The following is a 26,697-nucleotide window of genomic DNA, read 5'->3' as shown; positions in this document are numbered from 1 at the left end:
AGCAAAGCAGTTGCACATGGGGCCAAGCCCATCTGCCTCTTCCCCTTCCCACCAGTGGCTGGTGGCCAGGATGGTGGCTGTCACACCATCCTCTGAGCAATGTCATCCCCTTCCTACAGCACATCCCCAAGTATAAAGCAGTGTATGGAGAAAATAACAGCCTGGCAGTTTAAAGAGGCAGGTCTGACCGCTTCCCAAACCATCTCCCAAATCCTACTGCCTCAGAGGCTGAGGAGGCACACAGGGCACACACCAGCATCCTCTTCACCTAGAAGGATGTGGACACCAGGAGACTACCAACCCACAGCTGAAACATCTCACCAGGAGATGCAGTGGGTGCACCCATCCCACAGGCATCCTTACTCACTGGCAGCAGTTACAAAAGAGCCCAAGATGGGGATGCAGAAGGCACACACGAAGACATAAGTCCAAGGGATTGGAGTCACTAAAGCCTGGCTATTCTTCCACATAGTAACACAGGCTCCTCCTAAGACACAGAGCAAAGTAAACTAAGAAACTTCCAATTTTGTCCAAAATTGGTATGAGCTCCCTTAGAGGTACCTGTGGCTACATGGGATGCAATATCACAAGACCCCCTTCCAGCCATCCCATTAAGAACCTGGGCCACTCTGGTGCCCTGGAGGCCACTCAGCCTGGCCTCACATCAGAGACCTGCTCCTGGAACATCTAAGCCTACAGACTTGGGGAAGCTGTTTCCTGAGTAGCTTTGCTTACCTTTATGGTGAAGGCAAGAAGTGATACACAAGTACTGCTTAGGCTGGAAAGATTTGCAGCAGTGGTTGTAGTCCAGAAGGGAAACCTGGCCTGCTCCTCTACCCAACCACACAGAGGCCAGCATTTTGCCAGAGCTGCTCTGTAATACTCAGCCTTTCATTCAGCTGCCCCCACCACCACCCTCACAGCTCAGGTCTCACTCCAGCACTGAGTCATTGCTGCCAGCTCCTGCACAACGCAGGTCTTTGCCAAAGCCCTTGGCAAGCACCATGCACTCACCTGCTTTGGAGTCACCCTCTGTGCTGGCTTAGGAGAATGCTCCTGTGGAAGCCCTCACAGACCAAAAGGCGTGAGATCTGTTCCAGCACTTGATCAGCATCTTTAAGGACTTGTAAGCAATTGTGGTAGTTGACTCAGCTGTGATGTCTCTGGAGCCCCAGCCCCTCTGTAAGAGGGTGTGAGGCACTTGAATGATGTGAGAGAAGAACATGTATTATATGCCTGTCCTGAGACATCTGGACTTGACCAGACTAGAACAGACCTTGTCAGCTATTCTGTAATTTAAGTGTGGGTTCAAAGGTGGCACTCCTCCATCATGGGATATGCAGTCTCAACATAATCAGTAGGAGGCTGGCTGAAGCCTTCTCAGAGCTGGTTTTCACACTGGCTGGAGATCCACAGCACAAGTTTAGTTCAGCTTTGTCATGACCAGCTGAAGAGATCACAACAGCCAGAGATGAGCTGATGTACTCAAACAGAGCAAAAAGCTCACCTCTGTGGACTCTTTTCCAGCTTCAGGTGTACAACAGGAATAACCAAAACACATTCTGCTTGCCTGAGCTAATGCCTCTGAAGCAGAACTGAGGTACACAACAGACTCCTTATCATCAGGGAAACAACTGCAGTGTCTGAAAACTTCATCTTCCAGTCCAGGTACTTCTAGAACAAAAGTGCCTTGAATAACAATGGGGAAAATCAACTCCAAACCCCTCTGTTTCTTCTCCAAACCTACATTCACTCCAGTGAAACTGTAATCCTGGTATTACTTTCAGACTCAAGAAGTTCAGCTAGCACATCAGAACACACTGTGAGCTCATGTACTGACCTCCTGCCTGTCAGGGGCCAGCAAGATGATGTCCTGTCCCCAGATCACCAGCACCAAAGCAGCAAAAAAGCCACGTCAAGAGTAATGACTCCACCTGAGAGAAGTGATACAATCTGGTTTTTGCCAACAGAAAGATCAGACCAGATCACAGCTGATGTATCTTGAGCTGTCATGATTTTCCTCCTGGAACAAAGATGCAGTATGACAATACACTATTAATATGTGGTTTTTGGAGATCTGTGGTGTCAAGCTTTTAGCACCTCCTTTTGCTCCTAACCTACCTCCAGCTTTTAGCAGAGACTTGAACAATGACCTGAGTCTGGATTTCTTGTGACCCAATTACAGCAAAAAACTAACCAGCTCCTGTGATGGTCTGTTACTGACCAGGATAGTCTGACAAGCTTGAAAATTTTACCCTGAGTGCAAAACCTCTCTGAAAGGGAGATGCTCTTACTTCAGCTTCCTGCTCCTCACCAAACTCTTCTAAGTAGTTTGTATTCTGGCCAGTGCTGTTCTAGCACATCCTCACCAAGATGTGCCAGTTTCTTGGTACTGCACCTATTGCCTGCCCTGTGAAGAGACCTTGGCCCTGGCACTCCCTGGAGCTCCTCAGCTTCCTTGACTGCAGCTCCCAGTACCTGACTGTGGCATTTGTCTCCCAGCCAGAAATGAGAGGAGACTCTCAGTGGTTAGAGCCACCCAGTCCTTGAGAGAGCACCAGAGTGTTACTTCTCTGAAGGCCTCCAGATAGATCTATCGTATCCTTCACTGGGGAAGAAAGGGCAAAGTCCTACTGCATGATGAAGAGCACCAGGTTCCAGTGCAGTAACACTACCAAGCAAGGGTCCCCGTGTCATCTTCTAGAAGGACAAAGTACTGCTGTCCTGTGGCCAGTTGTGCACAAGATGCCAACTTTAGGAACAAGCCCCATTCTTCCAGTCTTCACACTTGAAACAACTCAGAGTGGGAGGTTTTCTGGGTTTTCTGGGAGTCTCTGTTCAGTCCCACCATGTAACACTAGGTTCAGCATCTTCAGCAATCCTCCAGCACAGGGACAAACTGCTGTAAACAGCTAAAGGCAGGGCACTCTCCCCTCAGGCAACTTCTCCCACTCCAGGAGCTGGTATCAGCCCTTCTGCAGGAACAGGGTGCCAGGCAGCTGCAGCCAAGGTGGGGGCTGTGCCCTACAGCAGTTCAGAGTAGGCATTTACAGAAAACAAGCCATTAGCACAAGTCCTCTCTTGCCCAGGCCAAAAGCAAAGACAGTACCCCCAGGAGCATGGGAGTAGAATTGTGTTGCTTTAATTCTGCTGCTGCCTGGCATGACAGAGGATGGGGAGTGGGATGGGAGGTTGCTTGCAAGGATGCTGGGAAGCCCTGGGTGGGCTGTGGCTTTGTGCTGGGGGTGACCAGGGTTTCTTTACTGGTTTTGCCATGTGACTTACACACCACCCTCACTGCTCCCAACCCAGACCAACCTTGGCTGCCAAACCCAGCACCTCTTCAGGCCTGGGCTAGCCCATGCAGAACAGCTCCCTGCCGCACTCAGCTGGATCACCTTCCTCCTTTGATGCTTCTAATTCTGGATGCCAGGTAAATTAGCCTGTGCAGTAGCTTGGAAGAGGGAAAGCTATCCACTGCACTGAATGCAATGCCTTGTCTCGGGGCTGCAAGTAAAAGGCACGTAGGTCAGACCTCAGGCAAAAACCCCAAAGGAGCAGAGCTGGGCAAAGACAGGGTTCCCAACAGATTAGCCCTAATCCAAAACACTCTTACCCACTTGAAACCCAGGAACTGGAAGCTTGAATCCTTTAGTCTTAGTTGCTGAGCAGCCAGACAGCTTCTGCAGTGCAGGAGAGCCCTTCTCAACATGCTCACCAGTCAGGAAGCCGTGCGCTGGGCAGATGAGGATTTGCTTACCTGTACATACTGGAGCAGCCCAAGGTGTATGTGCTATACAGGTGTTAGCATAGCTAGGGCTGGAAGGGACCAAAAAGTCCCAATTCTACTTCTAGAGCACCACACATGAGGGAGGTCTTGTGCCACAAAAAGCTGACAGGAAAGGAATCAGGGAAGCAACAGACTGGTACCAGCTGAGGTGAAAGCAGCTCTTGAATCTCCTTGCTGATGCTTCTTCCCTTCCAGGCATTATATCTGAGGCCATAAATCCCACAAGGACTAGGCTGAAAGCAAAGCACTCAAGGGGTGCCAAGGACAGCCTTGGACTGGTTACACTCTTCCACCCTCCCAAAACTTGGGGCCAGCAGAGTTTCAGGTGGGCTGGGGAGGACATGACAAAGACTTGCTGGAGACAGAGACAAGCTGTCTTGCCGTGAGAGCTTCTCTCCCACCCTGATCACCTCCATCATCTACAGCATGACCTTGGTCTGTGGAGAGAAAATGTGAGCACCCTTTCCTCCCCACCATCCCACCAGCGATCCTTCCAGAGCACCAGCAGCAGCAGCCTCTGGAAGGAGGACACAGCCATCAAGGTGATTTGTTGAGACGATCAAATAATAATTTACTGTGATTCAATCTGTGGCTTTGTACAGTTGCCGGGGTGGGAGGAGGCCAAAGGATGAGGGGATGGGGATAAAAAAAAAAAAAGAAGTTGTTTGCCACAGGCTTGGGTGAAGTGCGAGATAGTCCTTGGAGGGCCTCATGCTCCCCCTGTCCTCTTCGTCCTGCTCCTCTCCCCCCCCAGTACTCCTCCTCTGAATCCGTTTGCTGCTTCCTTTGCTTCACCTCTTTCCTTGCACACTGCACAGTGGGAACCTCGCCAAGACACGGTCCAGACAGCTGAAACAGAAGAGGACACTCATGAGCACTCATTCCCCATCAGAACAAGCAGGGCTGTTCCCAGTACTCTCCCCTCACATTGGGGATGACCCTGTTAGTGCCCACAGAGCAAAAAGGCTACACCAGTCTTAGAGGTCTGGGTCTGTCTTAGCAAAGCATCTGTACATGTGCTGAAGGGAATGAGTCTTGGAGTCGGTGGAGTGATGGGTGAGCTTTGGGCACCTCACCAGAGCTTCTGCCTCTTTCTGAACCTCCTTGTGGGAAGGGGCACTGTTTGGCAAGATCCTTCCACCTCCTTCAGGGATGATGGGAACCACAAAATGAGTCCAGGGCAAATGCAGCCAAATTTTGTTGGCCACAATACCCACCCTTCTTCCCAAATCCCAGCATGTCTTTGCCTCACTTTTCCTTTTGTGCCTTGATGTTCCTCCCTCTCTGCTCTTGGGCACTGCAGCTAGATTAAGCTGGGATGTCTGGTTTCCAGTTTCTGCCTGAGCAGAAAAAGACACAGGCAACTTGCAGGCCATGTTCTCTTAACTGAGAGGAGTGTTTCCAAGTGACCCTTTCCCAGCCCTTCTTGCCCAAGCTGGTGCTGCTACTGGGCTGTGCCAAGGATTGGGCTCCTGGCAGTCGGTGTAAGGAGCAGCAGTGCCTGCCAAGCCCATGCTGTCAGCTGTGAGCCAGAGCAGGAAACAAGCCTTGAGCTCATATCCCCATCCGGAGGAAACGCTCCTGAACATCTGGAGGACACAAACATCTGGAAAATCTCCCTTAGCAGTGATAAGTGTGCTGGGCACAGCATTCAGCTCGGCCCCCAGCCGACCTCACACGCCTCGGCTGGGAGGGAGGGGTGGGGCTCTGGGGTGGGTGTTTGCTCATAGGAAGCAAACGTTGCCAGCACTGTTTTGTTAGGTTTTTTTCCTTGGGAGTGGGGGGCAGGAGGAAGAGCTCTGCTGTGCTCATGGCTTCATGGCTTCGAGCTCAAAAAGCATCACAGGAAACCTGCTGTTCATCTCCACCTTCAGGAGACCCTCTTAACACCATCTCTAGATACAGTGCACTTCTCTTTAGGACTCCAGCAGCTATTTATAGGGATAAAGGGCCAGTCCAGGTGCTTGAGAGAATCCCCAAAAGACATTAAGGGCAATGTTCATGCATGCATTTGTCCCAGATGTCCTTAGATATTGATCTCCTTGGTGGACTCATCCCTAGTTGCCCCTCTCTAACTTTCTGCCATGAAGGAGTTGGTTACACAGACAGATGTTCCCAGGCCTTTCACTTAAAGCCAGCCAGTACATGCAGGGACAATAATAGGAACTCTCCCTAACTGCTATCCAGCAACGTTTTAAATAAACTCATAATTAAAAAAAAATGAGGAAAGAAAAACAGGCAAGTGAACATAAACAATCTGAAAAATACTGTTTCTGGCTCCAGCACACACAATTTATAAAAGCAAACAGCCCCCTTATGGCTAATTCTCAACATTGCATCAGCTCCACATAGCCCAGGGGATTTATCTAATGGGGAAAACTCTTCTGAAGAACACAGGACTTTTCACAGCAAGACAGGTCTGCTCTAAAGCTTTAGGATGAGGCAATTTATGTGAGTGCATTAGGAGGCAATGCACCCAGCCAGCTCTTCATCTGAACCCTTCTAGAGCCAGTCTAGTGAGCATGCAGTGATCTGTACACCTTCAACACCAGCTTAACTCCTCTTTCAGAACAGCAGCATGGGAAAAAGCTTTCCTGGGGAAAGCACAACAAATTATTATTTTTTAAAATACTCAGTTGTATAGAATTTTGTTGCACAAAATGAGGGGGAGAAATAAACAACCCTTTCCTGCCACATACTTCCTCAGGGAAGTGGGAATTTTGACTTACCTATGTTTTCACAGAAAAACGCTCTATCAATCTGAAAGGTGTTTCATTAAACAATTCCTGCTGCTGAAATTGATCCTGTTGCACTTGTTTGGCTAGTGCATCTGCACCCACCTCCTGCCCCACTTCCAACATTTCCCCACTGCACCTCATGTGCTGCTTCCAGCACTTACCATAGTCACGATACCACACATTTACAGTTCATGCAGCCGGGGCCGCTCTCGTCCGGGGGATTCAGCTTGCGCAGCTTGTGCTGCCGGATCTCCCGCACCAAGGTGTAGAAGGCATCCTCAACGCCCTGGGGAAAAAGCAGGGCTTGAAGCAGCTGCCCGCTCTGAGGAGGGACAGTGGAGAGAGGAGAGGGCTCTGCTCCCCAGCAAGGTGTCCCTAACACTGTCCAGGAGTGAAGATTGTAGAGGTAAAGGTACAGAACCAAGCTGGGAAGACTAACAAGGACCTGAGTGTGGCCCTCAAACAGAGAGCAAAACTGAATGAGCAACCATCAGGAAAAGGATCTCTGAAGTCCCTGAGATTTATCAGCTCTCAGCAGTCTGAATGAGGTCTACCACCCAAGAGAAAAGCCATCACTAGGCCACTGAAGGTGGCAGTTCCATTTCCACCTCTATGCTCTGGGAGCTCCACATGGTCCTTTCAGCACTGGTATATTTTGCCAAAATAGACCATGGATGAGGTTAACCAAATGACCTGAGCTTAGCTGACTTGCAGTGACTATGAAGGTTATTCCAGAGCCTTGGAGAAAGCCCTGAGAAGGCATCTTCTCTTCACTGCTGCCACAGCATGATGATGCACTTCTTGTGATGGGAGGCTCAAGCCTGGACTGGGAGGGAACATCCTGAGGGAGGGAGCATTTAGCCTTGAGGAAGCAACTAAGCCCAGCCCTCACACCCATCTGTCTGCAAGGTGGTGCCTGCCTATTCCTGCCCCTCCAGGGCAGCAGTGGAGGAAAAAAGAGAAAAAGAGCCTTTTGTTCTAAAGTCTCCTCCTACCTGTCTGGTTTTGGCAGACGTTTCTATGTAGGGGATCCCGTAGCTCCGGGCCAGGTCCTGCGCTTGCCGGGTCTCCACTGTCCGCGCAGGGAGGTCACATTTATTCCCCACCAGCACCATGGGGACATCATCTGAGTCTTTCACCCTCTTGATCTGCTCTCTGCAAGAGGAGGAGGCGTGAAGAAGCAGATCCAGAACACTCCCTGCCAGTTTCTTTGTTAGGATTTGACAGCTACCCCTCGCTCCTGTTAAATGCCTTGTGTTGAGCTTTCAGGAAAATGTAAATAACTGGCACACAAGTAAGTAAAATAGCAAAACAGTTAGAGCACCTCTGGAAATGAAAACTAAACATACTTCTGCTCTTTAAAAGCAGCTATTTACAAAACAACTTGAATTATGACAGTCTATATTAAGACATGAGCTTAAGATAGTTTAAGTTAAATAAAAATTAATTCTCAAGCAGTTACCTGTGCTATTTCCAACATTTTATATCAAGTAATCCCCCCAAAATGGGGGAAAAAATAAAAAATCACCTGCAACCAGAATTTGCTGAGCTGATAAAGCAGCTTTTGGCAGCTGTAACCTTTTGTGCAGATGCACAGGCAGGATTTGCTCCCTTTCAGTTTAGTTCAGGTCACTCAAAGTTGAGAAACCAACTGGGAACTAAAAAAGCTGTAATGCTCACTTCTTCATTCCAACATTGGATCTAAAACTAGGTGGGCGAGGATGAGATCTATCACTCCTAAAAATCTTGAAGGCCATTATGACCACAAAAAATCCATTCAATTTCCTTCTGATAGATAATAACTCCCTTTGCTTAATAAATCATTTAACTTCAGATGTAAAACAGCTTTTTTATTTTTGCTCATGGGTCCAGAACATTTAATATGGTTTTAATTTAACAAATAAAAGATTTAAAATGCCAATTTCTGCATTTTAATTGAATGCAAATCTCCATCCAAAGGCAGCTGGACATTCATGTGCAGAAGAATCAATCATCTTTTTCTAATGTAGTAGAACATAGAAATGAAGTCTGACTATGTGCATGATATGCCATAAAGCCATTTAAATGTTCTGTGTAACATCCTGATCAGCAAATGCAAGTACTAAATTTAGTGCACAGGCTACACTTAGCTGAAAAGAGATACCTCCAAATGGTTACTAACCAGGGACAGTGAGCATTTCTCTGGGGAATATTCTTTTAAAAGTACAAACACAAAGAGCACAGGCTAAAGGAGATGAAAGCTAGTGATTTACATCATGATGGCTTGAAATCAAGCCATCTTGCAAGCAATTCACAGGCACCAGCCCCAGCACAAGGATGAATGCTGCTCAGTCCCTCAGGTGCTTTAAGAAAATCCCATCCTTTGTCCTTTGGTTCAGCTGAAAGAAGCCAAATTAGTGCACCTGTGCAGCTATTACACTGAACAGCCTTTTGGATGAGACTGAAACATCTCAGCAGCTCCAAGCAGCACCTCTGACTATGGAGCAAGGAAGGGATGTGCCTGTCCTCAAAACAACAGGATTACTAGGACCTGGTTTATGATGAGGGACAGGGATACACAGTCCCTTGTGGGCAGTGACAGAGCAGGGACAGGCAGAGCCATCTCCTGCATCCTCTGCAAGTGCCTGCCATCGCAGCCAAGGCTCAGAAAAAGGCGCAAGCAGAGTCCCTCCCTAAAGTAGCATCGGGGTAAACAGGGAAGATTCCTGCTGTGTTTATATCACCCCCTTGACTCTTCAGCTCTGCAGGGATGACATCAACAGAGAGGAGAATTGGGATGGTACTGGGATGGTGTCCCTGCTTCATCACCACTTCCCCATACATCTGCTTGGGCAAATCACCTCACTGGAGCCCTGACTCTCCTGCTCCATCTTTGCCCTGCTTGAAACCAAGCTCCAGTAGGGCAGGAGTCTCTCCACACGTGTGAAGCTGAAAGATCACAGCCTGGTCGTGCCAGTGGACAGCAGGGCAAGCAGCTCTCCCTGTCCTTTCCAGCCTCCCCTCCCAGCTCTGGGGCCAGCAGAAGTCGCAGAGATCGATTGCGCTAACAAAGCAATTCCACTAATTAGGGAAGGAAGGGAGGGGGTCATACAGGATCAGCCCTCTCTTTAGTCACCATAAACACTTAAACATTACATTACCAGGTCCCCAAAGGCCACAAGCAATCCCTCTGGAAGGGTTTTATTGGAGTCACTGACATTAGCCGTCTGCGCTGTCTCTTCCCTGGGGAATGGCCACTTGAGCTAATTGTCTTTGCTGGCAGTCTGTGCTTCCACTATGGGGCCTGTTCTAAAAGGGTGGGCAGGAGAGTGCAGCAGCAGCAAGGCCTCTCCTTCACACAGGGCAAGAGGGAAAGGCCCTTCCCAGGATACTGACCTATACTGGTGAATATCTTCAAAGGACTTGGTGTTGTTGATGGCGAAGACACACAGGAATCCTTCCCCCGTTCTCATGTACTGGTCTCTCATGGCACTGTACTCCTCCTGCCCTGCAGTGTCCAAGATGTCTAACAAACAGGTCTCTCCATCGATGACTACTTGCTTTCTGTAGGAATCCTGCAGGCCAGGAGAGGGAAAGGAAGGAAGGAGGATGCATTAAGGGAGGGCTTGGATCTGGCTAAACAAAGGGATGCAACGAGTGCATCCCTAGGAAGATGCCAGGTCATGCTCTGCCTGTGTTCAGCTTCCATTAGAGACAACTCAGTCTCTTTCAAAAATGGGAGGGAAAGGAAAAATAACAAAAAAAAAAAAAAACAAAGGAAAAAGGGAGCAGCTAAGCAGGTTTCTCCTTGTCTGTCAGAACCACAGAGAAGACAGCTCCCAGCATGCTCTCCCCATTCCCAGCCTTGCTGCTGGCAGACCAGGTGCAGCTTTGTCTCTATTATACCACATAGCCCTCAACAAGTATTTCCTAAGATTGTTTAGTCTCAGCTCCAGTTCCTTCTGCTGGATGAGGAAGGACACTCAGGAAAGGAGCTCTGGCCAGCCAGGGCTTCCAGTCACTATCTGTGATCTGCAGGCCTGGAAGGTGGTTAAGATAACCTGGAAATCCAATGCCTCCAATGCATCTCAAATCAGGCACCAGAGGCAATACTGCCATCAGTAAGATTTCAGACTGGGTTTGATGGTAAACCTCTTCTTTAAACATGAGAAAAAAATAAAATAAAATCACACCGTGAACAGGGTGTTTCCCACAACCTGTCTGTGCCCAGAGGGCTCCATGAGAGGTAAGAAATATACAGGCAGGTCCTTTGAAGCTGGGGGTTTTCCCTGCAGCAAAGGCAATCACAACTTGTCATAGATGTGAGAAGGTCTGGAAATCACCCAGAGCACCCCTCAAAAGGTTTCATTTTCACAGCAGGCTCCTCAAAGCACAGCTCCTCCCCACTATGCTTCTTCCTGAGCTCAGTCTCATCAGCAGTGATGCTGTGGGGCAGCCCTGCACAGAGGACATCCCCTGTGGACAGTGCAGCACCCTCAGCTGTCAGCAAGAGAAGGAAGCCAAAATGAAAGGTATGAAAAAGGTACAAGTCAGCAGTACAACCACACACTGCTTTGCAGCCACTCGCAGAGGCCATGGCTGCAGTTTAAATTAATTCAAATGTCGGCTGCTCTTCCAACGACCCAACAATGTTATCAGATGAGCTTTGCAGGTCTGCAGACAAACAGCTGATGCAGCAAAGGGCACCAACAGGACCGGCAGCAGCCCAGAAAGGGAATGGGGCCAACATGGCCTCCATCCTTTGGTTCATTACAACAACGTCATTTGCTGGGGCTAATTAAAGTCTTTTCTCACCTTGCAGAGAGGGCTGTGAAATCAGAGATGAGATCTGCTCTGCCACAACCTTCTCAGCTGTGCCTTCCCAAAAAGTGGACTGCTGACCCATCCAGAATAAGCATGGAATGAAAGGCTGGCTTTCAGCCAACTGCTCTGAAGGTAACTGGCGGGCTACACTGCAGGAATGTGCTCCCATTTCTAATCAATAATGTATCTGGAGCCTCCTTTGTGCAAGGGGACCCAAGTGCCTTCTCTGCCCCACAAAGCATCCTCGCACCTCTGCACCTTGGCTTGGCACAGAGGACCAGCCTCTCAGCACACATGTTCACAGTGAATTACCAAGTCCCTAGTCCAGGATGCTTCACCAGCACCCAGGCATGCCGACACAGAAGAGATCCCACACCTCAGCTCAGGTCATCATCAGGATACCCATAAGGTCAGCCAGCTGGCTTACAAGGCAGAGACATAAAACAATCTTGCAGAGGAGGCTTTGCAAAGGAAGGGGACAAGCTCTCCCCATCAATTCTTTGTGTACAGCTTCATTAGATCTCCCCCTCCCCAGGAAGCTCAGGATGGCAGCTCAGCTGTCCCTGCCACACGACCAGGTGACATGGCTGCCACTAGCCCACAGCAGCACCCTGCAGCCTCAGCCCTTCTCTGCAGCCCTGCATGTCCCACCCCACCCTGAGCAGGGGGGAATGCAGCCAGACCCAGCTGTGAAGTGCCAGGCAGCAGAAACAACATCTGTTTGGGGTTCAGACTCAAGATCCCAGGAGCATCCCAGCTGTGCTGGAGGACCAGGCCAAGAGGCCCATTTGCTAAGCACTACAGTCAGGACATGACCACAGGTTTCGGCAGGCCATTACTAGCTAGCTGCTAAGAGCTGGAAGATGAACCAAAGAATTGCTCAACAGAGTGAAACTCTTTATTCCATCCCTGCTTATTCACCATGGGACAATGCCAGTGGCATTCTTTGCTGCCTTGGCCCTCCTGTTCCCAAAACAAAGGTCCTAAGGCTCCTTGGCAGCCCAAGAGCTGGCCTGTGAGAGTGTGCTGTACTGGGGTGACAGCATTGAGTTACAGAGCCAAACATTTGCACTGGCAAATCAGGAGGGTAGGAGGGGAGCAGACACCCAGTCAGGGTCTCTACCCCAGACAGGGGACAAACCTGCACACCTCCTGCTCTGGGGAACATCTTCTCAGTGCACCCCAATCTGCTTGCACCCCCCTTTGCAGCACAGCCTGCACTCAATCCATGTGGGCAGCGGGCAACGCCTTTGCTCCATGCACATATCATCTTTCCCCCCCCCTTTTATCCTGCTCTTTTCAGCACTGCTGTGCTGCTTGTTAGCTGGCTGAACAGTCATAGTCAGCTCCTGGGCATGATCCAAAGCAGCTTAGTCACAGGAAGGTGGTTTGTTGGTCACATTTGGATGGCTGGCAGGTAGCTCTTGGTCTCTTAAATCCCCATAAAATGAAGCATAATTAAAAAGAATCACCCTGAAATGAATCAGTAGTTGGCCGGGGTAGCAGGGAAAGCAGGGTACAACCAAGGGAGCTGCAAAGGCATCAGGGCTGGTGGTACCCACAGGTGGAAAAGTACCAGGGGTGAGAGGTCTGAAGAGCAGCTTGTGGCAGCTTTTGGAAGAGGAGAAGAACAGAATGGGGCCGGAGTGAACAGTGGAGGAGAGAGCAGGCGTCTCCCAGAGCACTGCAGAAGTGCGTAGGGTGAAGAGGGTGTGCTGGGAAATGCCATGCAGGGTTTACATTCTCTGCTGCCTGTTTACATGGAGAAAATTCCCTGCAGGGTACACACAGGGAGCAGGCAGCTGGAGACAAAAACCACAGGATGCCAAAACCCAACACATCACTGGGTAGGAGTTGCCTCTGCCCACCTAAGGTCCAAGAGAAGATGCATCCTTGCAGATGTCTCCCCAAGGAGGGTGCTCTCCATGAACACTCTTTTAGCAAAAACAACTGGAATGGGTTTCTGAGAAAAGTATGCAATACTACTGGGGACAGCCACATGAGGGGAGAGCAGCTGGGGACAAAGGCAATTGCATTCATAATCAAGGAGACTCAGGAGCTCTAAATTAAATTCCAGTCTCTGCCATGGACGTTTTAGGTGACCTTGGCCAAATGATGTAATAGCACGTGCTTTTTAAGTGCTTTCTCTCCTTCCCATCTGTAGGACTGTAAGACTATTTCTGCCTTTCTACCAAGCCTTGTCTTGCCTTGTTTATGTAAGTTGTAAGCTCTTCAGGGTGGGGACTAAACATAAAACACCTACCAGAATAGATTTCTCCTCCCAGCTGGGGCCTTTAGCCATTATGATAATAATAACTGCAGAAACCACAGCTGCATTTATACACATCTGGTAGAGAATCCTTTAGGACTGCAGTCAGGGAGGATGTTGTCCAAGAGAGAGAGAGAGAGCTGCAATTTGCCTTCCCAGGGTGGACTTTACTCCTCATGCAGCGCAGTGGCTACTGCCTACGTCTCACCCAACAAAAGTGTAAGTCATGCAGAGGCTAATTAGCACATCACTAACTATGGTGAAAGCAGATGGAGAATGGAATATATCTTTGAAAAATTAGAAAATAATAATATCACAATGGATATTGAACACTGAATCCCGCTCTGCCCCCATACAGCCTGTGAGGACCATAGGGTCCCTGCCTGTATCTTCAGGCAGGGTGCTGAGCTAAACAGGTCAGTGCTGCCATCCACACCGACTGAGACACACTCATCAGCCTTTAACTCCTTGTGAAGAAGCAGAGGCAGCACTCTGGGAGCCACAGCAGTTCAGCTGCTCAGCACATCTTGCTCAAACTGCAAGACATACATAATACAACCAAGCTCTGATAAAACCTATTTCATCAATAAAGCTCAAAACATCCTGCAGAAAACGTCAATACATTTACTCTGGTTTCACGGGAGGAGAAATGGAAGCACAGGCACAAAATGGCTCTTCAATTCTAAACCTTTAATCCCTTCCTACATTGTCACCTCATCAGAAAGGAAGACTTTTGTGCTGCCTCGCAGCCCCTGCCCTGCTCTGCCTGTCTCTGCTGCCTCCCATGTCACCTCTCTTCAGCAGACACCACTACTCTTCTGCAGGAGATGTTAAGTCAATCTCTGCGACCTCTGAACACACACATAGTGACTCAGAACGGCTCTGCAAAGCAGAGGAACATCCCTGCTCAAGTTCAGACTTGAGACCAAACTGAGCATGCTCTGGGTTGGAGACAAGGTGGAGAAAAGCAAGTGGAAAACATGCAGACAGACAGACCCCATGCCCAGAGCCACTTACCTCTATCGTGGGGTCATACTCATCAACAAAATGGTTCTGAATGAGCTGTATCGTCAAAGCACTCTTCCCAACACCACCTGCTCCCACCACCACCAGCTTGTATTCAGTCATCTTCCAGCTGACCCCAGCTCAGCACTTCCAGGAGCACCACCACCTGCAAGGACAAACATGGTCACTGTGCTAAGAGAGGTTACTTTAAAATAATCCATCAACCCAAATACAAAAACTCTGTTCATCCTGTGGTCTGTTGCAATCCTTCAGCCTGACCATCTGGATGCAAACTTCACAGGTTCCTTGAGCAAACTTCAAGAGGTAGGAGAGCATTACTGATGAGAAAACAAGAGGTACAGGCTGTGTACATCAACCCCTGAAGTAACCAGTTTAAGAAGTCTGGTTTTACCTTATCTCAAACTGATGATCTGAAATCTTTAGATAGATTTGAAACCCTTGGCCAACGAGGTTGGAATGTCAATTCCCACAAGAGCAGGGGAAAAGGTCCAGCCCTGCCCAAACATGCTGTTACCTCCATGTCTTCACTCTCATGGCTGTGTCAAACCTCAAACCACACAGCAGGGTTGAGATGGTGGCACATCCACACCCTCTGCCTGTCCTCCAGCTAACAGTCCTACTATTGTGACAGGAAGGACTGCAGAAGGGGCATCCCTGCTCCCTGAGCTCAATCTGGCACATTCAACAAGGGGGAAAGAGATGCTGTCACAAAAGGTGCTGAGTGACAACGATAGTTAGGGTGAGGATGAGCAAACCACACTTCTGCAGTGCTGTGTGCCTCCCATGGCCCTTCAGCAGCAGAAGATTCACATCCCCCCAGCTCCTCCCTTAAATTTCTGCTCCAAGTCTGCTGAGAAAGAGGAACTAACTCAGGAAGATTACAAAACCCCAAAGGTTTAAATAGAAATCCACCCTCATTGGACTGCAGCCCCTGCCCACTGAAAGTCACTCCAGGGTCAGATACTCGTTCTCAGCCACCATCTGCAAGCTCAGGGGAAGCCACCCAAAATGCAGCAGGTAGCAGGAAGACAAGCTCACAGTTCCCCTTGTCAGACACCCTTCAGTGTTCACAGGGATTAGAACCCTCTCCTCCATCCTCCCACCTCAGATAGTTAAATCACTCCACCCTCCTCCCCAGGCTTGTCAGCCCTACTCCTAAACTCTGGAAGCTGCTACAAACTGTGCCAGCAAAGGCTGCTCTAGACCCAGACCACAGCTGATGCATTTGCTAACACAGCAAAGATCTAATGGCAAAGAAGCCAGAACTTTTTGCCTTCAATCCCCACCTGACTGTAACCCTAAACCACCCAGACAGTTACATCTCCCTCTGGAGCAGGGAGCAATCAGACACAACCACCTCTTGCCAAAGCCCTTTCTTGAGCTGCTGTCTTGATAGCAGAAAGGGAAACAAAGCTCAAGCCCTTCTCAGCATCCAGAATCCTAAAGAAGGGCAAATGAGGGGGTACAGAAGAGCAGCCAGGTGACAAATATGATGCCAAGCAGGACCTCTGGGTTGCTGTGCTGGAGAAGCAGTTAAACACAATGGAAAAGTGGTGATGGTGGGGGGAAATGAAGCGCAAATAATGTCATACCCTAGGTGCCTTCCTGAGAGTGACACTGCTTCCTCTGAAAGTCCAATGTGCCTCTATTCTGGCAGCCAGGGAAGAGTTGGAGATCAAAAGCAAGGCTACAGGAGAGAATCTATGTGATCTCACTAATTGACTGTGCACACACATTGCTCTGCTCCGTTAATGCGTGCCCTCCTGTACATGTTGTTCTTACATGCACTGCTTCTCAGGGACAAGAGAGATCCCCACCCCAGGCTTCTCATCTCTCTGGGAAGAGACAGGGTGAAAAGGGGACTGAGGAGCAAATGTGGACTGACCATCTCCACCAGCACAGCTGTTGGGGAGGGAATCACTCCTTCAGCAAACAGCTTCACAGCTGAACACAGAGGGGTTCTGGGGGTCTGAAGAAACACTGCTCCCACCTTTCATTACAGAGCAAGGAGATCTCCATCCCCCAGCAAAACACATGGACTTTGCTCTGCATCTGAAGATGAAGCAGGTGCCATGAAGATGCTCAAGGAAAATGGCCCAACTGCCCAGGCACAACTGCAGGACTCGTTGAGACAGTGAGAAAGGCTTTGACTCCCCAGGGGAGGAGAAGACATAAGTTCTCTAGGAGGGGGTTCTCCCTCAAGACCACCCCAGTGGAAGGCACTGCCTACTCCTCTGGAAGGCTTCCACAGCCATAGCAGCTTTATGGTGCACACTGCAGCAGGAGGTGGGGGACAAGGTGGTCACCCACATTAGCTTGAGTGTCTTCCCCTGGTCCTGACCCCAGCTGAGGTCCATTGCACAGCAGAGGGGCAGCCACACACCAGCAAGCCCTGCACATCACCACCTTAAGCACAGAGTTTTAAGGTCTGGCTTCTCCACAGAAACACAAACCCACATCTTCTTGTCCCACACACACCCAAGAGGCAGGGAAAATGAAGGGGGTGAAGAAGCCATTGCTACTCCCCACTTGTGGCCCACACATGGACAGTTTAATGCAAGAGCTCCGCAATGCTGGTGTTTGCTCTCTGACACCATCCCTCAAAGGTGCTGTCACCTCAGCTAACTCTCCACTGCTCTGCCATCCTCGCCCCTGCAGTGGCAGGAGAGATTCTGCAGCTCACAAAGGAGGGCAGGTCCAGCCTAGCTGCTCCACACCATTGCTGTAAAACATGTCCTAATGCAGAATGAGAGCATGGGGAATGATGGACAGCTCTGGGCATGAGAGCTGCCCCAGTTAATGTGGGCTAAAATCAATGCTCAGGGGAGCTCACTTCCTTTCCCCACTGCAAGCTCCTCCAGGGCAGCATGCAGACCCAACAGCACACCGGGCCATGGGCAATTTCCATGGAAAGAAGCAGCCTAGCCAAAGGCTGCAGGGAAAGCAGAGATTTCAGTATGGCCAATCTCTGCCACAGAGCTGGGTAGCTGGTCCTATCCTTAAGCTTACCAAAACCATCTCATAACTCCCCCATCACACTTTTTACTCCTGAACATGGGAAGAGCAAGGCTGCTCTTCGATGCACCCATAGTGCCAACACAGGGGTGGCTGTTCCTCAGTGTCACAAAAACATCATCACCACCACCACTATAAGGGCTGGTTCAAGGAAAACCATCCCAAAAGCAACGTTTCTGGCTTCCTATAACACAGATGCAGGGAAGAGAGAGTGGGGTTCCTTTCAGAGAGACGGTAACAGACACCCCAGTTTTCATGCTGGTGACACACCGGATGGAGGTTCACAGCCTGTTGGTGGTTGTGAAAGCTTCTCCTGATGCGAGGATTTCCAGTTTCCATTGCTCAGCAGCCAACACAGAGCCCACACACAGCTGACCACAAAATAACAGAGTGAAACACAAAAGCACAGCCTCCCAGTCCCACATAGAGCAGGAACAATGCTTCTTCCATCTTCTGCAAGCTCTTCAAGATCTGAAAGTCTGATCCAGGTCACCATCTAGTGTTTCCCTATCCAAATTTATCACCTCTGCAGCACTCCACTACTACACCCCCCAAAAGCCACACACAGGGCTTTCAAGCAACAGTTGAGAGACAGCAAGGAGGACACCAGTTCCAGGAGCACCGTCTGGAAAGAGGAGGGCTGGGATCCGTGTGCCAAGCCAAGAGCCCCAGCGTGGAGCTGGAGCTGCTGCTGCTGTATTTCCCGACCTCGTGGATTTGCTCCTGTAGCGAGAGGGCTCCTGGCTCCCGTTCAAAGCTGTCTAGGAAAGCCTCGCCGAGTGCTTCCGCCTAGCAGCAGCCGCTGCTCCCAGCCCAGTAGCCAGAGCCACACAGCTCCAGCAAACAGGAGCCACCTGCCAGCCTCAAGCAGGAAGAGCAAGCACCCAGCCCCAGTGGACACCAACATCCTACCTTTGTCTCACAGGGAGGGGATGGAGGCGTGGGTGAGGGCAGAGGGCACAGCACCTCCCCTGCCTGCACATGCTGAGCGGCAGCATGGAGGCCCTGCCTGCAGAAACGAGGATCAAGATGCTTGGCAGAAGCTGTCACAGGGCTAAGACCTAAAGTAGGTTGGAGCATCAAGGCTACAGCTGCTACCCAGAGATCCAGCTGTGTCCTGCAACAAACAACCTGACCTTCTTCACAAGGCAAGGAACTCAAGGGGCTCAGCCCCATCAGTACATCCCATCTCACCATGAGAGTTCCCACAAGAGCTCAGGCATCAAGCAGAAGGGATACACAGTGGGTTTCCAACACATTCACCACAAGGGAGCCTCTGACACCCTTCCAAACAGAATAACTAACTGAAAGAGCTTTGTCTGTGTCTCTGTTTCTTCCCATCGCTTTGTTTCCCTCCCAGGACAGACACCAAGCCAACTGAACAAGTCAAGAGACAGATTTTTGCACAACGCTGCTGTAGTAGGCCAGCCATGCCACAAGTTTTACAACTGTTCATTATTGAGCATTCACCATCACTGCACCTGCCCACTGGGAGTTTCTGTGTTTAAAGGCATCAGAAGTCAATTTCAACTCTGGAAATCTCTTTGGGCTTATGTTAGACCAGGCACCCTTTCCTCCAAAGCCCTGTCCAGAGGAGCCATATGACCACAAATGCCACTGTGTTTGCTTCTATTTCCCTTCAGCACAGACGCCCTGCAGGCACAAATGGTCTGCAGTCCTCTAGGAGAAAAACACTCATGCCAGTCTTCTACCAGCAGTCATCCACACCCACACATCAGCAATCCTACTCAGTGATATCTGACCATTGATAAACAAACCTTGTTGGCTTAGCCCAGTGACTGTCCAGTCTCCTCCATTTGCTCATGCACAAGACTGTCATCAACATCACAAAGCACAGCCTGTGGAGGGACTGAAGGAGCCTCTCCGTTGGTGTGAAATGCCACCTTTTGTTTCCACTCAAGGACCAAAATGCTGATGTTCTCTGTGGCCTGTCCAGCCCAAAGAGATTAGGGAACTGAGGCTGGCAAGCTGATGCTCTGTTATGAAGCCTATCCAATGCTTCATTTTAATTTACTTCTTGCTTTTTAAATCAACAAGTGAGCTACAAATCTAACCAATTGTGCCTGTTGTTGGCTTGCTTGTATACCTGCAATCTCAGACAGTGCACCTCACAGATTAAAAGAGAGAAAGGGATGCCAAAGAGAATAAAAGTTGCAAATACTGGCCCTGCTTTGAAGAGATGACTTGGAGATAATAAACGTCTTCCATTAGGGGAAAAAAAGAAAAAAAGCCAAAAATGAGCAGAATGCCTTCGTCCATCCTCTGCTAGCTCTTCAAGATCTGAAGCAAAAGGCAGCCTGTCCCAAGGGACCGAGCACAAAAATACTGCTGCAGAGGAAAGGAAGAAAAGGGGTAAGGAATGACATAATGTAGGAGGCTCAAAATACAGATGCACATTCAAGGAGAAACCTGTGAGGAAGAACAGCAGAAAGCTGCATGCAGGTCCGAGGGATAGGCAGGTCTGGAAGGGAGGGATTGCTCTCCACAGCAGCCATAAACATCTCACAGCAGCAATGTGCAAGCCTCAGCTTTGCACAGAGCCTTGAACAGGCATGGACTGGTCACTGCACCAGGCCCAGCCCTCACAGTTTCATCAAAGCATCTCTGGCAACACAACCCCTCTGCCAGAGACTACCCAACCACAAAGGGCTTGGGAAAATATGGAAGGGCAAAGGAAAACAAGACAGTATCATCCTCTCCAAAGCTGCTACCTGTTCTCTGCTCCCTGGTTCCTGCTTCAGCTGTCAGACCTTTAAGGAAAAGACAAAGCTGTGCAATCATCTGCTGTTGGCAGTAAGAGAGTGCAACTACACTGTTCTTGCTTTCCCTCTCAAAAAGTAAATATTCTTTAAAAAGTTCTTTGTTGGCAGCTTATTCCAAGAAAAACAACTGGTAGGTAGCTATAACTACCCAAAATAGCAAACAACCTAAATCAGTCAGTAACACAATAAACCCAGAAAACAAACCAGCTACACAAGAGCTTTCCTCTAGATGAAGAACTTGCTCATGCACCCCACTCTCCACACCCAATACAGGCCACCAGAATTACTATTTTCCAAGGAAAGATGAGCAGGCCCTTTAGCTCAGAAACTTGTAAGTCAGGACTGCTCATGGTCACGTCTCCAGCATCATGAATGGGGCACGAGGAGCAGCATGGTCAGGAAACTCTGGAAGGTGCTGGGATATGCTTGAGAATCATGGTGGGACCTTCACCTCCCACCACCACCACCACTACTCTATTTGTCTCCCTGATACCAAGTCACTCATCCCACCACAGTCTCTGCAGAAGAACCAACCTTCCAAGCTAACTTCCACAGAGGGAAATCACACTGCTCTGTGGGTTAACTGCTGCCAGCCCACAGAAAGGGTGAAAGAGACATGCAAGCAAATTATACCTCCCACACCACTGCTGAACACAGACCCTTAAAAAAAAAAAAATCACATGCAGATGGGAGAGACCACCTGTGCTAGCACCCAAGTCACAGTTCTCTGCATCTGGCAGGGCCTGTGATGTGAAAAAAACTGAAGTCAGTTTTTAAATTACACTTGTGATTTATGATCCAACACTTCAGTGCTCTTTGAGACTCTACATGAGCAAGAGTAATCTGCATAAGGAAAGAGACTGGAGTTTACACTTGTCTGCAAGTTGGTAAAGATGGATAACAAAGGCATGAAGTGCAGGACAGGACAATGTGAGACACTTAAAAAGCCTGGACTCCTATCTTGCAGTCAGGACTCAGGGCCTAGTGTTGAACATACCAACATGTGTGGGAAAGCAGTGTGAAGGAGGAAAAGCAGAAGGAGATGCAGAAGGCTGCAAACTGCCAGGACTCCTCCACTTTCATCTCCTCTCCAGTCTCCCAGGGCTGAGCAGGTGGTTCAGAGGCAGATACTTCCCTGCCTGGGTTGGCAACCCTCCACCTCACCCTAGAAAAGAGGCTTCTCTCAGGCCTCCCAGCCTTTTTCAGAAAAACCAACGGTACTCTGTACAACAGAGCTCAAGAGAAGAGGCAACTTTTAACTTTCCTTTACATTAAAATCCCACCTATAAGCACTAATGAGATGCATGAAAGGCAGTGTGGTGTATCTTGAGTGTATAAAAAGATAGACAGGTACCCAGGAAACTTTAAAGCAAGACCCACATTATAGATGACAGTAAATGTTAAGTGTTAAAACACGTGGTACACAACCATGAACCCAGGCTCTGAACAATCTCTTGGCTTGCCAGTTTCAGTACCAAATTGTATTGATTTTCCCACAAGATATAAGGTGCAATGAAGTAGAAACTTGGAGCAGATGAGTATTCAGCGTCAGTGTAAGTGGATCTCTGTAATTACAGCTTATAGAGAATATCAGGCTTTGGGGAAAACACTGCCCAGTAATGGTGTGGAATTACAAGAGGTGCTGTCCCCAGGCTGGTTTCCTAAGGTACCTGTATGTCCTGCCTGGTCCTCCTGGTGATGAAAGGAGCAGCTGCTGGGGAAAGGTCCAGCCTCTCCCATGCCCAGTGGTCCTGTCACCATGCTAGGGCAGGTTGCAGCCATCTGGCTCTGCTGCAACAGCACAAGAAGGGACAGATTCAGATCTTACTACTAAGGTGCAAGCAATGGAGCACCCAGTGCTAGAGCTGGAGGCAGCCATGCATGAACAGAAACCAGAAACACCATCCTACTCACTGCAGAGACAGGCAAGGGGATGCAAACAAGCCAAGGGGCTGGCCCAAAGCCATCAATGGTGGTAAAGCTGGGAACTAAATTCAGGCAATGTGATTTCCCATCTGGGGTTTTCACCTGAGACAAAAAAAAAAAAAAAAAAAAAAAAAAAAAAAAAAAAAAAAAAAAAAAACCAAACAAAAAAATCAACAAAAAAATCCCAGAAGTTTTGGATGGGAAAGCTGTTGGTCTCCTGCTGCTGAGTCTTTGTGTTGGGCTGTCAGAGCTGGCAGCTCATCCCCAGCTCAGCTTCACAAGGCAGAGACAATTGGGGAGGCAGGGTACATCAAGTGGGAAAGCACAGAATACTGTAAGAGAGGCCCTGCTCTCCAATTATCCTGATGAAATCACAATTAGGTCATGGGCACAGGCAGCCAGCAGAGTGGCAGATGCTCTGATCCACAGATCAGCACCCAGAGATGCAGGTAGGGCTGAGAGCAGAGGGGCAGGCTCTGCTGTTTTCCTCACCTCAAGCCCAGCTACAACAAAGGGGGAAGTCACTGGTATAAGGTGGCCACCTACATCACTTAAGAAGAGGGCCTCCCAACCTGAGCACCACTAAGGCACAGCAAAAAAAGTACCCTAGAGTCAAGAAATACACTCTCCCTATGAGCTTTCTGTTCTCCTTCCCTTCCCTATCCTTCCTTATTCCTCCCAACAACTGTTGACAAAGAAAAATTAGGAAACCAGTTCCAGGAAATGCATACAAGCCCTTTTCACTGAGAAGAATTTGCAATGGAAATAGGTATGGTTGTTCAACTTCCTGCTGGCTTTAAATCCTAACACATGTATTTTACCAGCAAACACATGGATAAGAAAACAGGGTAGTTGCATCTGGGAAGTTTCAAGAAATCTTTTGATAATGCTTTTAGATGATTGGTTTTTTGTTGTTTTTTTAGCATTTAATGGTTAGGAGATTTTTTGAAAGGTCAGTTTTTGGAGCAAAATAGGATTTAAAACAGTTTGAATTGGTGAACTCTAGTCTCCAGGAATGGAATGGTTCACACAGCACATGTCCTATTGCACTACAGCTCCTTCAGCAGAAAATTCCAGATAGCCATTGGGTTTGGGTGATAAAAGGTGGAAGCTGTTGGCCAGCAGCATAAAAGCAGACAAATGAGTATCCTGAGACAGTAGGAGCCCAGTCTGCTCCTGCCCATGTGGCACTCACCCTCTGGATGGCTAATGAGCTTCCACAGAGAAATAGGGTCCTCTCTTCTGGGAATGGTTCAAGTCCCCGCTAGAAGAAGGACTACAGAGCAGGAATGAGAGGGATCCCAAGTCCTGGCTGCTTGGACTCAGGCAGATCTTGGGACACACTTTGGTTAGTACCCAAGTTGGCTTCCCCAGCTTCCCTGGACAGCACTTAGGATCTGGTACTGAAAGATGAAAGGCAGAGCCAGCCCCCATCCATCCTCTCTCACATGTGGTATTTCACAGGCTGCTAATCAGATCTTACAAAATTTTATCTCTTCCAGGGAAAGTTGGTACAGCACTTTTCTTCCTCCTCGTTTTTCAAGATAGAGGGTGAAGCAGCACACGTGCAACAGCATCTTCTCCACAGGTGAGTTGTGGGTGAGTGACAGTCCATCTTGGGATGAGGGACCAAAACTGAGTTTCCTTCTCGCCCTTCCAATCCCAATGGGACACCAATAAAAGCTCATTCAAAAACAGAACTCAAAGGAACAGCCAAGACCAGATACTTCAAGAGTGCCTTTTTATTAGGAGGCCTTTTTAATTTACATGCTCAAATATAACAATCATCCTCCCATGTTTAGTCCTTGCAGGGCCTTTGCAGGTACACACCTTGATTTACTAGCAGAGCAGGGATGGAGGGGAAGAAGGCACCACAACAAAAAGCAAACCTGCAGGGCTTGCTTTAGAACATCTGGGAGAAGCAGCTGGGGAAAATACACTAGAAAAGCAAGAGAGGGGGTATCTTAGGGAGCCAAAGACAAGGTGGAAGCAGAAAGAGGAGATAAAATGAAGCAAGGAAGCACCAGCTACTGGGACCCTGTCCCTGCTCTCCTTCTCACCAAGATACATTATATTAGCAGGGTGACAACATAGCAAACATGAATATGCATCAGATATTCAGGGGCACGCTGCTGATTTATGGACCTGGCAGCTGCAGCATCAGCCAGCTGCAGCCTAGAGGGATGGGGACAGTGAGCACTGCTGGCAGAGAGGTCCACAGAAGACCTCTAAACCCAGCCCTTCAACAGCCATGAATGAATTCATCACAACCAAGTCTGTAGCCATGCAGAACCAACCAATGCATTGTGTGTGCAATGCTGGGAAACAATCATACAGCCTGACTGAAACAGAAACATCCAAAGGTTACAGTGCAAGATTTTAGTTTGGATCAGCAGAACTTAATAAAGTTAGAGTCCTGAATTACCCAAACCTCACTTCACTGCTTATAGTAAATCTCAGCCACATCAGATTTGTTGATGTGATGCTCATATCCCCTCCCTCTGCACAAGTCTGGAATTAAAAAAAAAATCCAAGCAGTGTTGCTGTGGGGGAGTTAGGTGCATCACTGTCAATCACAGACCTGCTACAAAAAAGACTGAAGATGTGAGGATTGCAGCTCTCCACACTGAAAAGGAAGCCATTTCCCTTTTGGCTCTGGAGCAACAAAGGGATACTGTCCAAGGACTCATCCTGCCTGTCTTGCAAGCATCACAGAATGGACACAGGAGACATGCTCCTTCAACTCTGAGTGGCCTCCAAACAGGTTCATATATTCCAACCCTCAGCAACACATGACTGGCACAGCAGATAAAGGAACAAGGAACTCCACCCTGCAATGAAGAACTCACAACAATTAAGTGACTTCCTGACAGTCACAGAGGAAACTTATGGTAAAGCTGGGGATTTCTGTTCTCCCACATTTAAGCTTTTGTTGTAAAACATGTGCTCATCAGTGGCTGTGGTTGAGTGTGCAGGGCACAGGAGCACAAAGCCTTCTCCACCACCTTCGTCGCAGCCTCCAGCATCTGCTGGCAGACCTGCACAATCAGCAAAAGCCAGGGGGGGTTTCCTTCCAGAGCTTCCTTGGGAGTCCAGAGCAACAACGACAAGCAGGATTTGGGTGGGCTCACAGCCAGCATCTGCAGGCCAAGTAAAGCTGAAAAGAAACCACAGAAATGCAAGACACCAAGCCTGTATCAGATGTGGTTCCTCAACACTGGAGTTCAACAAGCTGATTCACAAATAAGAAAGCCCTTGAGAGCAGAAGAGTCCCTCTGATCATGCCTAAAGGTTAGATGTACCTACATCTTTGTGGAAACCCTCAACTTATCTCCAGTCCCTCGGACAACCCTGGTACAGGCAATGAGTAGATCCATATCTGGCTTTGGTACTGCATTTGACATGGCCATAAAACTCCAAAGGCCCTGCCCAACTGAGGTGTTCCTCTACACAGATCAATAACTGATGGAGCAAAGAGCAACACTGGCCTCAAGTCCTCACTTGCAACAGGCACAACAGAGCGGGCAAACACTCCAGTCACATGAACCAGACTGGCTTGAATGAAAGAGGTACAGATAGGAAGCAAACCATGCCCTGAGCTTCAGGGATGACATCTTGCTGTGGAAAAGAGTGCCAGAAAGTCCATGAAGTGAATAGAAAAAGAGATGCAAGGGAGCCTGGACACAATCCCCTAACTGCAAGCAAAAAGAAGAAAACTAAGTCATTAGACCAAGAATGTCTTCAGTAGATGTTGGCCAGAGACCAACACCTGCATGCAATTGGTACTACCCTGGCAAGCACGTGGTGACCAGACACAGCTGACACTTGTAAGATCCTGTCCTTATCATCAGATTTATCCTGAGAGCACAGAAAGAGACCATGCAAAGCACAACCCAAAGCATCTGAAACATGAGCTGCAGGAGTCACAGCTTGGGAAAAGTAAAACAGGGCAATGTGATCCTGCAGGTGCCCTTCTAAGCTGAAGCATCCTTTTGTCAGGCATGACAATGCAGTCTCCATCACAGATCAACCTCTGCATGGTAAAGTCCTCAGGAAAATCCCATGCAGCAGCAGGAAAAGCTCCTGTGCATTTTCACAAAAGCCAACCAAAAAACACCAACCCAAAAAAACCCCACCAAAACCAAACAAACCCCCCCCCCCAAAAAAAACCCAGAAAACAAACAAACAAAACCCCCAAACCAAACAAACAAAGAAAAAAGGGACTTCTGGACTTTGAACTGTATTGCACTGTAATTCCTGAAATGTAACTTCATTAGGGCAGTGTAAGTGATGGTTGGGCATCAATTAGATCACTGGGAATTCTCCAGTGCCCAAAACTTTCTTCTA

The 26,697-nt window shown here is 48.8% G+C and overlaps 1 protein-coding gene across 1 annotated transcript in view; it reads right to left on the bottom strand.

Moving 5' to 3' along the window:
- Positions 1–4,336: 4,336 nt before the first annotated feature.
- Positions 4,337–26,697, bottom strand: part of HRAS (HRas proto-oncogene, GTPase) — a 39,866-nt gene continuing 17,505 nt past the window's right edge. The window contains exons 2-6 of the mRNA XM_059474224.1: positions 14,618–14,771; positions 9,904–10,082; positions 7,524–7,683; positions 6,690–6,814; positions 4,337–4,639 (exon numbers count right to left, since the gene is read on the bottom strand). Coding sequence (XP_059330207.1) covers positions 6,695–6,814; positions 7,524–7,683; positions 9,904–10,082; positions 14,618–14,728 — 570 coding nt within the window. The 5' untranslated portion in view covers positions 14,729–14,771 and the 3' untranslated portion in view covers positions 4,337–4,639; positions 6,690–6,694. The remainder of the gene's footprint in view (positions 4,640–6,689; positions 6,815–7,523; positions 7,684–9,903; positions 10,083–14,617; positions 14,772–26,697) is intronic.

Source organism: Ammospiza nelsoni, chromosome 6, assembly GCF_027579445.1.
Source record: "Ammospiza nelsoni isolate bAmmNel1 chromosome 6, bAmmNel1.pri, whole genome shotgun sequence".
Lineage (NCBI taxonomy): Eukaryota > Metazoa > Chordata > Aves > Passeriformes > Passerellidae > Ammospiza > Ammospiza nelsoni.
The sequence above is the reverse complement of the archived record's forward strand: the minus strand, read 5'-3'. Positions and strand labels throughout refer to the sequence as shown.